This window comes from Lonchura striata, chromosome 8 (genome assembly GCF_050655825.1).
Source record: "Lonchura striata isolate lonStrDom1 chromosome 8, ASM5065582v1, whole genome shotgun sequence".
Classification (NCBI taxonomy): Eukaryota; Metazoa; Chordata; class Aves; order Passeriformes; family Estrildidae; genus Lonchura; species Lonchura striata.
The window spans coordinates 31054292-31070514 of record NC_140710.1 but is presented as its reverse complement, the minus strand read 5'-3'; the positions used below and the strand labels follow the sequence as shown (position 1 = coordinate 31070514).

Below are 16223 nucleotides of genomic sequence, written 5' to 3'. Positions count from 1 at the left end.
GGGCCGGGCCGGGGCGGGGCCGGGGCGGGGCCGGGGCGAGGCGGGGCCGGGGCGAGGCGGGGCCGGGGCGGGGCGGGGCCGGGCCGGGGCGGGGCCGGGGCGAGGCGGGGCCGGGCCGCCCTCGGCCGCTGTGTTCGGTTCGGGCCCCGGCCCCGAGCGGCCCCCGCGGGGTTCGGCCCCGGGCCCGCCCGCCCCGGCGTCACCGCTGGCACACGGCCTCAGCGGCTCCGGGGAGGCGGCGCGGCAGTGCCGGTGCCCCGCGGGCAGCTGGAAGGCTCCGGGTCGCCCGCCCCCCGCCGCCCCGAGCCTCTCGCTCTATAAATGCGGACGCCGGGGGCCGGCGCGCTGAGAGCGGCGGCGCCGGGGCCATGCTGGGGGCCTGGCTGCTGCTTTGGGGCTCCGTGGCCCTGGGCGGCCGAGCGGACACCGCCTTCCTCCGCCGCGCCCATGACGGCTCCGGGCACTGCACCTACTCCTTCACGGTCGCCAGCCCCGTGGAGGCCGCCTGCCCCGAGGCTGCCGGCGGCGCGCCCGAGCTGCGCGCCGAGCTGGCCGCCCTGGCCGCCCGCCTGAGCCGGCTGGAGAGCCGGGAGCGAGCGGCGGGGGGCTCGGGGCCGCGGGGAGCCGAGCCGGGGGGCGCACGGGACCCGCAGCGAGCGGCCGCGGCCTCCCGCCTGGAGGCTGCGTACGCTGAGCTGCTGCGGGCCAAGTCCCGGCTGGAGGAGGAGAAGGGGCGGCTGGAGAGGGAGAAAGAGGAGCTGGGCAGGCGGCTGGAGAGCAGCGCCCAGGAGATCAGCCGGCTGCGGGCCGCCCGCTGCCCCCCCGGCAGAGAGGGGCCCGGGCGGGACGCGCTGCGCGCCCCCGACAAGGGTAAGTGCCGGGCCGGCAGCCCTGTGCGTCCCTGCCTGCCTCCTCCCCTCCGGCCGAGTCCCTCTGCGGCCCCGTGCTGTGCGCCACTGCTGCCCCCCACTCCTGGGGACCCCGCCGGGTTCAGCCCTGCCCGGGAGGTCGCAGCCCATCGCCCCATAGCTCTCTCCCCACCCCGCCTCATCCCATCCCTCATCCCATCGCCTGCCCCGCAGCAGAGGGGGGAGGTAGGGTACCGTGCTAATCTGGGCTATTAGCAGTTTCCCCCAAAGAGAACGGTCACAGATGTGCCCTGCTGCAGTGGGAGGGGGCACCGGGCTCCTGCCCAAAGCATGGGCATTTCTGCGAGCAGCAGCCCGGCACGGAGCCCCCCGAGGGCGGCGGCAGCAGGCAGGCGGTGAGGGGGCGGCTGAGCCCCGCTCACGCTGTGCCCGACCCCGCTGCAGCGCCGCGCTGGGAGCCGCAGCCGCTCAGCTTCCAGGAGCTGCAGTCGGAGAGGACCGAGGTTCCCGTGTCCCGGCTGCTGGAGGAGACGGCGCTCGGCCGCCCGGGCAAGGAGGACGCAGGTACGCGCTGCCGGGCCGGCCCCACGTCCCGCGGCTGACGAGGGGCTGGCGGTGACCCCTGTCTGTCCCGTCCTGTCCCCGGGCAGGCTGCGGCCAGCTGGTGTGGGTGGGAGAGCCCGTGGTGCTCGGCCGGGCGGACTCCATCGCGGGCAAGTACGGCGTGTGGATGAAGGACCCCGAGCCCGTGCCGCCCTTCACGCGGGACAACACCTGGCGTGTGGACACCGTGGGCACCGAGGTGCGCCAGCTCTTCCAGTACGAGGAGGCCGAGCAGCTGGCCCGGGGCTACCCCGCCAAGGTGCACATCCTGCCGCGGCCCCTGGAGAGCACGGGCGCCGTCATCTACCGCGGCGGGCTCTTCTTCCAGCCCCGCCAGTCCCGCTCCGTGGCCCGCTACGACCTGCGGGGAGAGACCATCACGGCCGAGAGGGAGATCCCCGGCGCCGGCTACCACGGGCAGTACCCCTACTCCTGGGGGGGCTACACCGACATCGACCTGGCGGTGGATGAGACGGGGCTCTGGGTCATCTACAGCACCGAGAAGGCCCGGGGAGCCATCGTCCTGTCCAAGCTGGACCCCGAGACGCTGGAGATCCGTCGCACCTGGGAGACCAACATCCGCAAGCGGGGGGTGGCCAATTCCTTCCTCATCTGCGGCACCCTCTACACCGTCAGCAGCTACTCGGCGCCCAACGCCACCGTCAACTTTGCCTACGACACTGCCACGGGCACCAGCCGGGCCCTCGGCATCCCCTTCGAGAACCGCTTCCGCTACCTCAGCATGCTGGACTACAACCCTGCCGAGCGGCGGCTCTTCGCCTGGGACAGCTTCAACATGGTCACCTACCCCGTCCGCCTCTCCCGGGCGTGAGCCGAGGCTGGCGCAGCCCCCGGGACCTTCGTGCGTGCCTTGGCACCCTGCTTCCCTCCCCATGGCCCCCGGCACGGCCGGGAGCGCCGCCTCACACAGCCTCGGTGGTGCTGGGGGCCACACGCTGCCCAGCCACATCGCATTGTGCTCAAGCGCAGCAGAGAGATGAAGCACTGCTCCAGAGCCTGGCCGAGCCAGGGCAATGCCTCTCACCGGCCTCGGGGCGTTTCGGGTGGGTCACAGCTGTACCCAGCCCTGAGCTGCTCCAGCACCTCTCTGAGCACCCAGCCTACCCACCCTGAATGTGGAGCACGGAGGGCTCGGGCACGGTGAGGGCTGGGCAGAGCAGGTGGTAGAAGGGTTGTGCAGGAGGATCCAGCCTTAAAATAAGCGTTTTTCCCTAGTGAGCAGCGATCCCCTCTGTGGGGTCAGGGTTTGTTGTTTCCAGGCTTCAGCCTGCAGAGCTCTCATGCAGAGATCCCACAAGCTCCACTGATATCCCACACTCCCAGTGCCCAAGGGCATCCTGGAGCTCAGCCACCTCCAAAAATCATCGAGTAGGCTCAAAAGCAGCAGAAAATACAGACACACATTGCACAAGCCTTGTTTTATTGAGGAAAAAAGCTGCCAAGAGAGCAGGGGTGAGGAGTGCTGGGAGAGCATCCTGCAGCTGGGTGGTCTCTTGGTACCCAGCCCTTCCAGCCATGTGCTTCAGCTTTACAGGCCACCCCAGGCCAGCAGCTCTCCCCACACCAGTCCAAAACACGCTGCTTTATCTATTTATTATAGGAGGGGAGGCTTCTTTCTCCCTGTGGCGCTTGGGGCAGAAGCAACCACATTCCCCAGGGGCTGCATAGGGTCCTGGCCCAATAAACATCACCCAGCACCTCTGCTGCCTCACACCTCATCTTTCCAAGCCTGTTTTCCAAGGAGTGTGGTGGGCTGGTACCCCTCTTGATGCACCGACAGGCTGAAGGTGCTGGTGAGGGGACCTGTAAAAGCCTTGAGCAGGAAAATGCCACATTTTGGAAGGCAGCTTCTGACAGCAACACAACAGGTACTGAGCAGTGGAAAAGGACAGAGAATGCAGTGTGACATTTGTGATGATCACCAGCAGCTACAGGGATTTTCAGTCGGATGCTTCACCCCACCGCTGTTCTCCTGACACTAACACTTGTAAGTGTAGCAGCACTGTATGTTTGCATATCACAATGAAGTATTTGGTTTATCCATCATCCCCATGCTTTATTTTGGAAAAATACAAGATGGTTTTAAAAAGTGAGACAATATGGGTAAGATATTTCTGGTAAGCTGCAGGGGGGGGCAGCAGGTTGGTGCCCAGCATGAAGAGGGAGGAAGCTGAAAGACCCATTCCTGCTCCTGGGCAGGCCCAGAGCCAGGCTGGGAATCTCATCTGAGCCAGGGCCAGTGAAGGTGTCCCTGTGGCCAGTGCTGGCCCCAGGTTCCGCAGCAAGGCTCAGCCCAGGAGGGTCAGGGGCACATCACCCCTGTCACTGTCACACACAGAGCTGGGGAGCCCTGGGGCCAGGGCAGGACCCGGGTGAGGGCAGGGGAGAGCCAAGCAGGCAGCAGCCAGGGCCAGCAGTGCCCGGCAAACCTGCCACCAAGGATGGGAGAAAGGCATTTCTGTCCCAGAAGAGGATGGGAGGCGGGGCTGGAGTCCCCCTTCACCCGGCAGCTGCCGGGGGCCAGCCGAGCCCCGGGGTGAGGCAGGGTTTGTGCAGAGCCCCGGGGAGCAGCAGCACCTGGTGAGCCCAGCCAGCGAGGGCAGACAGCTCCCACCCCTCCCCACAGCGGGGCCTTTTCAGGCCGGGAAGTGCATCTCTTAATTGGGAAAATAAAGGAGGACAAGCCAATGTACACAGGATTTCCAGAAAGCTGGGCTGCAGCTGAACAGCGCTCAATACACTGCTTTACTTAACAGGCTTTGGGAAAACAAGCTCTCCCTGCCCACATCCCAGCAAGAAGCCAGCCTGAGCCCAGGGGGGTTGCTGGATCTGGCCCCAGTCACATTTAACCCCTCTCTGGCTCTTGCCCTGGAGAAAAGTTACAACCTTTTCACAGCCTCAACATTATTAAGGAGACAGAAATTAAATTCCCCATACAAAATTGTTCCCAAACTCCTGGAAGGTTCAGCACAATTATTTCTGATTACCAGAGTCCTAGAAAAGATATTACAAACCAAATCCCACTCAATTTAAAAAAAAAAAGCAAGACATACTCCAGTGTAAATAGCCAGGAGCAAGTTATCTGCTTAAATGTCATAAAATATTCAATCAACCAGGGTCAGTAACTGAAAATTCTACCTGGCCTCAAAGGCAGCTGGTGTGGTTTGGGGTTTTGGAGAGGCACACATCAAACCTGGGTTATTTGGAGACACAAAATACCCAAGCATTTACTTTTAATTAAACTTCTACAGAAATACTCTCCTTGTTCTGCTCTGAGGACAAAATGGTCCAAACCCTGGTACATTCCCACAGCCGACTGTGGGACATTCCTCTGACTTCCCAATGGCTTTCAGCAGCATTTCCTTAAAAACAGAAGTCTGGTGAATGAGTTGCCATTTTTGGAGTGTCCTTTTAAGATTAAACAGGCTGAAGACAACCTCAAAGCAGGGAAACATCACCACAACTGAGTTACTTTTATGGCACATTTCTAGATGGAAGCCATGTCAACCCTCCTTCCCAAGCATTGACTGCAGCTGTGCTCATACAGATCCTTGTGGAAAAGGTGATTTATCCTGAGTGGGACCTGCTCCGAGGTTCTCTCTGCCCACAGCTGCATTTCTGGATTCCAGCACCTTTGATTTACTCCATATTGCTGCAGTTTTACCCTGAACAAAACCAACCGGGGCAGGAAAGGACTCCAGCTCCTCTGGTGGTCCAAAGCTGCTGCTTCCCACTCCTCCCCAGGGCTGGCAGCGACACCTCCGACCAAAGGCCAACCTGCCCAACTCCTGGTGGTGCTTGCAGAGCCAGCCCAGCACTCCTGGCTACACCCTCCTTGCTCAGAGGTGCAGAGGCAGCCAGCACCTTCTCCCCAGGCAGGAATTACTGCCAGAGACCGACACCAGAAGCTCCTGGTGTTTGTGGGAAGCAAGTTCCCTCTGGTGGCCAGCTGTGTCCTGCCTGTCCTGAGCCCCAGCCCAGGGCAGGGGACAGGGAAGGCTCAGGCCAGAGTTCCCTGAACTTGTGCCTTTCTCCCAGTGCTGCTGATGCCTTGAGAGGCTCCCTGGAATGGAGGCTGGGCAGAGTTAAAGGAATAAAGTAGGGAATTATTAAAGGCCTTCACAGGATACACTCAAGATGGATGGCATGTCATGACCTTTCACATTTTTCTAAGTTTTGGTCCATTTCCACATTGGGGTTAATTGTCCAATTCCAGCTCCAGGTTATGCAGTCCTGTCCTCCCAGACTGCTCTCCTCAGTTTGCACTTTTTGGGCCTGAAGCTGCAACGTGTCCTTGGTTCTGGGGCTGGAAAAGGATTGTTTTGTGTGACTGAGCTGTGAGGAGAACTTGCCAACACGTTACCTGAAGCTCAGTTACACACTAATGCAGTACAGAACATGGAAAATATGAAAGCCCAAAGGCATCACTGTCACTCACTGGCTGATGCGGCATCATCCCAGCTCCTGCCTGGAACACCCCCAGCTCCATCAGCTGGAGATGGAATTCCCAGCAAACATCACCAGGCTCCTGCCGGGGCAAGTGGTGGCCACGTTCTGCGAGCCCTTGGCTGGAGCAGGGCTGGGAAAGTGCCAGGATGCACAGAGGAGCTTCTGGGAGCACTTTCCTTCGGGAGCCTTTCCCTGGGAGCGCCGCTCGCCTCCTGCAGCAATCACGAGAGCAGCCAGGGGCTTTATTTAGAGAATACTTTATTAGTTTCTGTAATCAAACCCATGTAAATAAGACCGTACATATTTCATACAGTGCGTTACCCCTGTACAAATGGAAAAAAAATTAAGTTTAACATTTCTAGACCAATATGGCTGTTAATTTCTGTACAATGCCAACTCACACTACAAGTGGGATACTTTTTTCCAAAGTTGACATCACAGCTAGTTTCCAAAAATTCAAATTATATATATATTTATATAAAAAGATAACCAATAGCGATTCACTAGGCATCAATAGCAGCAACAGCCTTTCCAGCTTCTGCAGTCATTTGAACAAAATTATACACATTAGACTTTCAACTCTTCCTTCCAAAAAAAGTAAAAAAAAGAAAAAAAAATCCCAGAAAAAAACCAGCAAATTCTGCTACTGATGTGGTACCTGGTGCTTTTTATTAGCTTTTTCAATCATTGTCTGGAAAAAAACCTCTAGAATAACATTATTAAAAACAGCTCCAGTATAGCACAGTCACTACTACATATCATAAGCAGGTACAGGATATCTTACATTCACAGAAGTATCATACAGTACTGTCCTACAGCTAGAATACTAGAGGATACAATTAAAAAGGCATTTATTTGACTTGATTCTACTTTCCAGCACACTGTGGGCAAGGAGGTGGTGCGACGCAGCTCTGATATAAAGAATGCACCTTTGAGATAGAACTCTCGTTAATCTGATAAGGTTTCTTTTATTCTTGTGGCACAGTTTAAGTGCTCGTTGCTGTGTTACAAACTGGAAACCGTTTAGGGACCACTCGCATCATATAAAGACAGCTGGACAGGGGTGAACGGAACAAATCTGACTATCGATGCAATGAACCTTCAGCTCCAAGGGTGAGAGCCACTGAGGGGGCAGCAGGTGGAGAGGACACAGGTGGCCAAGTAGCATTTTCATATGGTGATCTAATGCAGTAAATTGTCATCCAAGCAGCAGCAGCCAGCAAAGCACTGCCTTCAGAGGGAAATCCAACACTGCCAGTGTTACTCAGTGTTAGGTTAAGCCCCGCGTGGCAAATACATGGATCCCTCTGTTTATACAAGATAGAAGCTTCTTATGTCACTAAAAACTTAACACATGTTACTTGGCCCAGCACCATCTTCAGATCTGCATGTTCTCATACTCACGTGTTTATAAAAAGATAAATAGCAGCTGAAGATCAGAGCCTGAAGAAAATAAGTCATTGTGTCAGCTAGGAAATGCCTCCCCACCGTTGCTACTTCTCCATGCTGTGGCTTTGGGAAGCAGGTGGGTGGGAGCCAAATGGGGCACACACGTGTGGGACGTGCACACCCCAAAGCAGCCTTCATGCTGTTAGAGCAGATGTGAGCCCTGAGAGCCCGGGGCTCAGCTGGGCACACAGCAGCTGGCACCACGGGTGCAGCTGGCACCACGGGTGCTGCTGGCTTCTATGCCCCGTGGGGCTGCTCAGAGCCCGGCAGGGAGAGCAGGCTGCTCTTCATCCTTCGGGCCACCAATTGATGCTGCTGACACCTCACCCACCCTCCCCTCTCCCCCATCCACGGGAACACAGCCTCTAAGATTTTGTCTCCTCGGTTTTGATTGCCTGAGGTTTGATTGGTCCAGTTCTAACAGGTTTCGGTGTGGCAGCAGGTGCAGGGGTGGCCTTTTCCTCGGCTTTGTCCTGGCAGACTCCTGCAGAGTCAGCAATTGCCTCGCTGGGTTTGCTCCCGTTCTCCTCCACTTTGGGGGCTTTGCCTCCTATGGGTTTGTTCTGCTGCTGCTGCTCAGAAAAGAATCTCTGGGTGGACTGAAGGACCTCTGCTCTTTGCTTTGCCTTAAGAGAGGGAGAAAGTAAGTTTACTGAAGAGAGGGCATTGGAATTGGAGTGACTTCACAAGTATTTCCTATATGAAAGGGGAAGGATTGACCACAGTGGCCAGATTAGTTTCCTAGACAGACAGTGTCCAGATTAGTTTCCTAGACAGGCAGTGTCCATCCTGCTGCTTCCCTGATGTCACCACATCTGGGTGCTTGACTCCTCAGCAGCAGTTTAACATCATGCCTAGGCTTCTCTTGCTCTTCCTAATCCCCAAAAAAGAGGATCAAGGACAAAAGTTTGAAGTATTACCCAACGTATTCTTATGCCACTACTATTGCAGAGCTGTACAAGTATGAACACTGCTGACAGCAGCTCGAGCTGTGGCTTCCCCTGAGCACAGGTCAGACACGAGCAGAGGCAGCTGTGCCTGCGTGACCCTGCCTGGGCCCGAGGGCCGCTGCAGCTGTCACTGCTCCTGCTGCCCTCTGGAGCACGGGCTGAGCACCCCATTCCCTCCCGTGGCTCTGGGCACATGCTGGGCCTGCAGCTGGGATGGAAACGAACCGGGGTCAGAGCTGTTTTCTGTGTCAGCTGAAGCCTGATCTGCCTCCTGCTCTCATCCCAGGCAGCACAAACTGCCTGCCTTCCTCCCCTCCTCTGAATCCTGCAACCCTGACCTGCACCTGTGGAATTCCCGCTGTGACACCTTCCAGTTCCAGTTTTGATACTGATCAGACACCTCAGAGCAAGCACGTGGCTGTCCTGCCCAGACTGCAGAGACTCCATTAAGAGTTCAATCATTCAGAAGTTGAATAAAGCCCAGTGCAGTCAAACACCTTTTTATTTTAAATTAGAAAGGAGTACCTTAACACAAGGAACCTCAACTACAATACAGGCACTAAACTCCCATGTACCTCTCTGAATATTTTCTGCCTTTTTACAGAAAACAGGACTGAGACACACACACAACAAAGGGAAAGACAAAACAGCAGAAGTCTGGAACAGGAGGCCTTGGCTCTCGTACTCTGTAGCTGCTCCAAGTAAGTCAAGCAGCAACAGAACAGAAAACAAATCTGTGAGCTCTCATTTGCAGGACTGCAGCAACAGCCTGATTTCACTGGAGCCAGACGGACACCTGAAACCTTTTGCCCAAATTTCAGCCATCCCCTGAGGTTAAGGCTGGATGACTTGATCACCAGTAACCAAACGTGACAGAGTAACTCTCACTGCTCTCAGCAGTGTTTGCAGGAGATTAAAGACACCACAACTGTGTCAGTATTTGCTCTGACTGGCTACATTCAATCCACAGTGCACACTCAGGACAATCTGGTAAGCATCACCTGGTAAGCATCTACAGGCTGCGTAAGCTGGCAGTAGGAAATGGACCAGCACCTGGAATTGAAGGGTTAATCAGCCCTCTCCCAGCTGTGAATAAGCAGAACAAGTCTCCTGCTCTGACACCTCAGGGCACATGTTACAGGAATGGCAGCAGACAAAGGAACCCCTAAGCACCCTCTGTTCAAGCAACCTCTTTTCTGCAGCAGACAGGCTCAGAGTCCAGGAGTGTCCCTACACAGATGTCCCACCCTGCAGTCTTGCCTTGGAAGAAGAGTTTGCCTCGAACTGAAGGGTCCCAAAGTGCTCTAACAAGTTAGGGTGACTGTCATCACCTGCTACTGAAATGCAGCCCTCCATTCTGCAGTGCTCCAGGTACTGCATTCACCACAGGCACTTCAAACCACGGGGGAAGACTCTCCAGAGTCCCCAAGGAGTGAGGCTGGCTGGAACAGGAGGAGCTGGGGATGAAGGGACAGCTAACATCCAGGTGTGCAGCCTCACTGCTCATTCAAAGATAACCAGGTTCCTGACACCTCCTTTTGCTTTGGACAGCAGTGGCTCCTCCACAGCTGTTGAGCACGAGACCACTTGAGAATGGAACTTCCTATAAATATTTTAGTCTAGAATTCTTATTAAAAATCACCAGGGCTTAGAGAAGGTCAGTTAAGGGCCTGGCTGCTGGCTTGGGGTCCAGAGGCACTTTCTGAAGCCATGACTTGCAGACACACGCCTGCCCTGGGAGCTGTCAGACTGAACTGCTGGTAACAGCACTGCTGTTCACATACTGACCTTCACATCTCGTTCAGCCTTCAGCGCAGCCTGGGCCTGAGTGCCTCTGGCTCCAGGTACTGATCCACAGGGACCTCTGGCCACACGTGGTAACTGAGGGTGGCTCATAAGGCCTGTGCTCATCTGAGACGGCATCTGACTATGCAGAACTACCGGCAGCCTCTCAACAGGCGCTGGGAAGGTGTTAGTAAATGGGGCTCTTACCAATGGAGGGAGCAGGTTAGGCTGAGAGAGGATCTAAGTGGGGGAAAAACAACAAAAAGAGACATTTTTCAATTAGAAAATTGCCAACTCGACTGCACGTTGGCATTATCTTGGAGGGGAAAAAGCTGCTACTCTGCTATGAAATGAACGTCAAGGAAACAGGCTTGAACTGCAAAAGCAAAACAGCCCTGCAGTGCTGCTGTGCCTGAAAGCAGCACAACAACTTCAACCCAGCTTGTGACCAGGGAGAAGACCCTCACAAAGGCAGTGGAGCAGCCACTGGTGAAAGGCAGTCCCAGGAAGGTGAGGCAGTTTCTGCCAGTGACAATCCAGAAATCAAAGCTCAAGTCCTGCAGTCAAACACTCCAAATGCTAAAAGGAAGACAAATACCCTACTCTTTTAGAGAGGCTACATTTCCCTAGCAGCCTGGCTCCAGTCACCTGCAACAGAGATGCACCACCCTTGTAACAAGCTGTGCTCCCTGGAATGCCAAAGCAGAACAACCCCTCTGCCATCAGCCCTGCCTTGTACGGACTGTGTGACCTCAGAGACCCTTTCCAACCTGAACTGCTCCTTCCATACTTCAGAGCTGCAAATCTGCTTTGTCTTTACACATGTAAAATATGCACTGGGACCCTTCTGAGGCACAAAGCTTCTCCCTGGCTCTGCAGGACGACGTGCATTACAGCTGCCTGGGGAAGCCACACCACCATCTGCTCTACATCATTCACAACTCACATTAAACTCTTCAGTGTGCACAGAACTCAAAATTAAACACCACAAACTCAGCATTACTTGTAAGCAAGCTCAGAGACAACTTTTTTTACTCTGATCTTGAAATTTGGTTTCTTATGCCATTTCATTTTAAGGATTCCATTTTGTATCTCCCCATGATAAAGCCTGAGGAGACGGAGTTGAGTCAGAGCCACAGGTCATAAAGAAGAACAAATCTGTTTGCAGGAAGCCACCCATCACCTACCTGTGGTGCAAATTGTGCAGGAAAGGGCTGTGTCATTCTCACAGCTGCAGCTGCTGACTGGAACTGCTTCTGGTAGACAATGCTGTTCATTTTATTGGACTGATTGTTAGGACTTGTAGAACTGGCCCTAAAAGAAAGAACTGCAGTTAAAATCAACCGCTTTCATTCAGAGGATGTTTCTGCCCCTAGTTACAACTTAACTAGAAATTCAGCACTGGAGGGGGGAAGACTGAATCTCTGAATTCAAAAAAAAGTGTGAAACTTTTCCTATATAGAAGCTCCTATGTGCAAAAAACCTCAGAACTTCAGAATTCAAAGAGAAAGCAAAATCAGAAATATTTAGGCTATGAAGAGGTTCCAGGGCATGTCTGTATGAAAGAGCCCTTTCCCCCAAGCACTCATGACACAAACACTGATGTTAGATTTGTGATGTTTGTGATGTGAGATGTAGTTTCCATCCTTGCTATCTTATGTTCAGTTCTGCTCCTTTGTAGTTACTCTGCTCTACCATGGCAAGTTCAGAGCTTGTCCCAACAGGCAGTGAACATGCAGCTGCTTCTACTCTGACCTGCTGTCCTGTGTTTTAAAATGCACTTGAACAGATTTCAAGAATTCACAGAAAATGCTCTCCCTGTTTTATCTGGCTAGGAATGTGACCCTCCACTAACACTTCCAAGGTGTTGAATCACCATGAATTACATGAAGCTTGACTGATTATCTGGGGGAAGGGCAGCAAACAGCCCTCAAACAGAAGAGAGTGAACAGAAAAAGAAACAAGAGTGAACAGCCTCCTTCAGGAAACAGAGCTTGCCTTGCAGAGATATCCTGTGCAGAGGGTGTGGGTGATGCACTCCTGGAGCAGAGGGGCACCAGGGGCAGGGACACCAGCTAAGCTCCACACACCAGTATTTTCTAAGCTCAAAGGAGTCTGTTTTGTTTACAAATTTCACTTGTGAGCAGCTTACAGACCTGGCAACAACACTTACTCCTCTAACAGAACTGTTGCCACAATCGCTGTCTAAGCCTTTAAGTGTTTTTACTTTGAACACCGCAATTCAGATAAACTGTCTTACAGTTTTATCATAAACTACATCTTCCCTGCCCCTTCTTGTTTAGCTTCATTTACCCAAAAAAGAATTTTTCACCTTTTATTTCAGATCCATTTCTTTCTGTTTAACTACAGCAGATGTGATGACCTACTGGAATGCTGCTCAAGAGCTCAGATTAAGCAGCATCTCATGTATCAGTGGCCCCTCACCTCATACCTTCCAGAAAAGGCTGCTCATGCATGACTAGATACATTTTCTAGCTCTGGTTTTAAGGAATTTTGAGCTTAAGGGAGATTTACCGAAAGGGACTGGAGGTTGGGGTAGTACTCCTGCCAGTAACTGGTGGTGTTCCAGGTTTAACATCAATGCCACCTCCAAAGGCCTTCAGGTCCATTTCTGATATCTGAAAAACACAGCAACTGACACGTTAATTCTAATTTAAAAAATTACATTTGCTAAGCAGCTGTCAGCTTACCTCAATTAAAAGAGGTCACTTAAGTGGAGATGAAAGCCTGACTGCAGAACAGCCTCTTATAATTAGGACAGGCCCAGCACCACAAGCACCTCTGTGTACAATTTTCCTGCCCTATCTGGCACTTGCAGCAATGGTATTGGCTTTCTAATTTGCTCCTCCTGCATAATGACAGGGGGTTTGAGATTCATTTCATCTATTTGGCCCTAAAAAAAGAGAAAAAAGGTATGTTTTGGAGTTGAGATCTCCTTATCCAAGACTCCCATCTTAGGTACCACATGAAAATATTTAGAAATAATCCTGAAAAATGCTAAGAAGAAGAATACCACCAAGGTATAGCTCAGGTCTATAAAAATAAACAAACCCAAATCACAGCAAAAATGGAGTTGTCATTCATGCAAAACAATCTCCAGACTAACTGGAGCAATAACTCCTGAATGCTATTCTGCAGATACACTCAACAGAATAAATTAGTCTTTGGAACAGTGTATTGCCACAGATGGCAACGAAGCATAACAGCAACAATAGATCACTTAAAAATGAGAGGTTGTTTTAAGTTGACTTTCTTTAGCAGCAACATGATGGGAATCTTACAGCAGGGCAGGAAAGTCATCCAAGGCCAGGATGCCACTGCAGCTCTTCCCTTATTTTTTGCTGAAATGAGCGATCACATGCAGCGACAACTGCAGCAAGAAACATGCTGCTGCTTGCAAAATGGGCTCCTAACAACTGCCAAGCTGAAAAGATTTGGCCAGATCCCATGGAAATGGAAAACTGCACAGTGCAGAAACCCCTGTACACACCCTGGGGGTGAGGAGATGCAAACTTCAGCTAGGTGGTCTGAAATTCTGGTTGCCATTACTGTCCAAGACATGCAATTAACACCTAAGATTTTTCTTATTGCAGCTGTAAATCACTGGGACTGTGGGGCTATTTTATATTCAAAAGCACCCTAAAATCTAGGCCAGAAGGTGCAGGGATTTCAGGTGCAGAGATGGGTCAGTCCCTCAGGTGGGAGGACCTTGCTGTTCCTGCCAGTCAGCTGAGCTGTGTCCATGTCCAGGGTGTCACCCACTGCTCACCTGGAAGCGGACTGCAACTGCCGAGTGCTGCACACTATCCGAAATTCCCCGGTGCCTGTAAAGCTGGGATTCCATCTAAGACAAGAGACCTTGTGATTGGAAGCCAGCTCCACACATCCCCTCATTAGCAATTACCTTAGCAGCTTCACATAAAGGTGAGGAGAGACTTCCCCCCCATGATACACAAGTTTCTTGCACTGTTTTAGTGTTATTTCCTTACTAGACCTGTTGCTCAGTTTTCCTGAGCAGCAAGACCAGCCTTTTCTTTTTTCATTACAGAAAGATCATGTCTTGAATATATCCTACATTCTTAATATGCACCATGCTGTGCTGCTCAGAAAGGCAGACCCCCAGCAATAATACCAGTTAAATTCTGGCTTAAGGTTGTGGCTGATACAGAGTCCACTGAAGCCCCTAAACTCCCCATTTTGCACTGGAAACCCTTGAACCCAAACAGCTTGTTCTGGGTTTGAGTCCAGAAGCAAAGCAACAAACTCAAGCAGAGTCCTGTTGCTCCAACAACATCTCAGTACTGCTTTCCACATGGCTTCTGCATGAAGTCCCCTACTAGTCCATGCTGCCACTATCAAACCAGGTATTCCCGCAGTGCAAATGCACCAGCACCAAGTTAGCTACAAAACCTCAGCTAAATGCACAGACCCAGTCACTCAGGCATTAACCCTGACTGGCATTTTTATCTTTCAAAGCTGAGGCAGATTTTAAAGATGCAGGACGTCAGGGTGAACTGCTGTGCTGGTTACATAAACCAAAAACCAGCTATTTCACGTTCATTTCTCTCCTGGAGCTGTGGCAATGTTGTTACCTTCCCAGTTGCAGCAATCATGCTGTGCTGAGTTCCTGCTGGGATCAATCCTCTGAAGGGCTGGGTCACTTGGGCAGGCCTGCTCAGGTTTTGAGCCTGAGCCTGTGGTGGGGTGTGCTGTAGTGGTGGCTGCAAGGACTGGGGCAGGGCTATCAGTGGCTGTGCTGTGGATCCAAAGTTGGGCAGGGAAATCTGTGATCCTGGCAAAGGTACTGTCACCTGGAGAGAAAGCACAAAATCACCAGTAACAGAGACACAAAGGCCATTATGTCACTGTCATTACTAGCTCTGTTGCAGCTTTATCCCAAGCAAATGGCTTAATGAGTTCATTTATTTAACCAGAGAGCTGCAAGCAAATAAGTGAATTTATTGCTCAGTTTGCCATTATAAATAGTTGTAATGACATTTGAGTATTTACTTTTCAGAAAAAAAGGTGCATGAGATCTCCTACCTCCAGCATCATTCAACATTATTTCACTGTGTGACAGGAAAATTTAATTCAACTTGGAAAACAAAATCAGACAAAATAACCAATTTGGGGGTGGGGGGGAAGAGGACAGGATTATGTTTACTTCAAACAATTCTAGTCAAAGGGCACTGGGAAATAATTAGATTTTACTTTCCAGGAGTTCCAACAACCAGCAGTTTGAGCTTAAAAACAATGCAAAAACCACACAACCTTGTCCCTTGCTTGCTTTTTTGAGTGCTCTGGGCTGAAAACAGCAGAGTGTGGTAGTGATAAACAGCATGACCTGACTGGCAGGAGTTGCTGCATGTCTTGGTCTGACAATCCACTACCTGCAAAATTATACTCTAAGTGTGATGAGGAGAATGATTAGAGATTCCCAAATGTGAAAGGCTTACAAGGATTCTGCTCTGAAGGGTGACAGATTAAAATCAGAAATACAGCCAGAACTGAACACATTGAAAGTACCAACTCTTCTAAAAGGTCATTAAAACTGTGCTAGATTTCTAACAGAGAACATCCAATCTTTTACAACTCTTCTAGATTTCTGTCTTGGCAGCTTTTCCTGCATAGGAGGTAGGCTATTAAAACAAATCAATCCATCACAAGGTTTTTTTTTTTTTTTTTGGAAGCCATTTAAATTAAAAAAAAAGGAACCAGAAGATGGAAACTACTAGACAGTATCCTGTAAATATGAGAGAATGCCTGCACAGAGCCATTTAGCAGTTCTTTCACGAAAGAATGAAGAACTTTCAAATCAGTGGAGTTATTTTACTCACCTGGCTGTCCTGCATGATCACCTATCTGCTAACTTCTCAGTTATTTTCTATGAGCACTCCTGGGTTCCAGCTCAGTGAGAACTGGTATTAACAAATAAGCTGCACTGAGCACCTGGACTTTGCCCCTCTCTTTCTCGCTCCACCACTCCTGGTATCTGCTTTATAAAGGCATCATGTGCCTCAATCAATTAGCAACAGCACTGTGCCAATTAAGTATCTGCCCATCACTGCAAAATGAA

General features: G+C 51.9%; 2 protein-coding genes across 20 annotated transcripts in view; one reads left to right on the top strand and one right to left on the bottom strand.

Annotated features, from left to right (window-relative positions):
* Nucleotides 1–241: 241 nt before the first annotated feature.
* Nucleotides 242–3586, top strand: MYOC (myocilin). The gene is made up of 3 exons (XM_031505595.3): nucleotides 242–870; nucleotides 1314–1433; nucleotides 1520–3586. Exons 1-3 carry the CDS (start codon nucleotides 369–371, stop codon nucleotides 2302–2304), a joined length of 1407 nt encoding a protein of 468 aa, XP_031361455.2. The 5' UTR covers nucleotides 242–368; the 3' UTR covers nucleotides 2305–3586.
* Nucleotides 3587–6592: 3006 nt separating this feature from the next.
* PRRC2C (proline rich coiled-coil 2C) overlaps nucleotides 6593–16223 on the bottom strand; it is a 68720-nt gene continuing 59089 nt past the window's right edge. For 12 of the 19 annotated variants that reach the window (XM_085586834.1, XM_021545877.3, XM_021545880.4 and 9 more), the window contains 5 exons: nucleotides 14740–14958; nucleotides 13917–13991; nucleotides 12662–12765; nucleotides 11314–11440; nucleotides 6593–8017 (listed from right to left, as the gene is read on the bottom strand). In XM_085586834.1, the coding sequence (XP_085442960.1) occupies nucleotides 7757–8017; nucleotides 11314–11440; nucleotides 12662–12765; nucleotides 13917–13991; nucleotides 14740–14958 (786 nt within the window). In that variant the 3' untranslated portion in view covers nucleotides 6593–7756. Of the gene's footprint in view, nucleotides 8018–10017; nucleotides 10367–11313; nucleotides 11441–12661; nucleotides 12766–13916; nucleotides 13992–14739; nucleotides 14959–16223 lie in introns of those variants that run through there. The other 7 variants (XM_021545881.3, XM_021545883.3, XM_085586836.1 and 4 more) reach the window with 2 other exon arrangements.

Bases quoted from the DNA above. Each gene is read 5' to 3' on its own strand.
- MYOC (XM_031505595.3), top strand. From the start codon at position 369: ATGCTGGGGGCCTGGCTGCTGCTTTGGGGCTCCGTGGCCCTGGGCGGC. The intron at 871-1,313 runs GTAAGTGCCGGG...ACCCCGCTGCAG, and splicing joins GCTGCGCGCCCCCGACAAGG to CGCCGCGCTGGGAGCCGCAG. The intron at 1,434-1,519 runs GTACGCGCTGCC...GTCCCCGGGCAG, and splicing joins CCCGGGCAAGGAGGACGCAG to GCTGCGGCCAGCTGGTGTGG.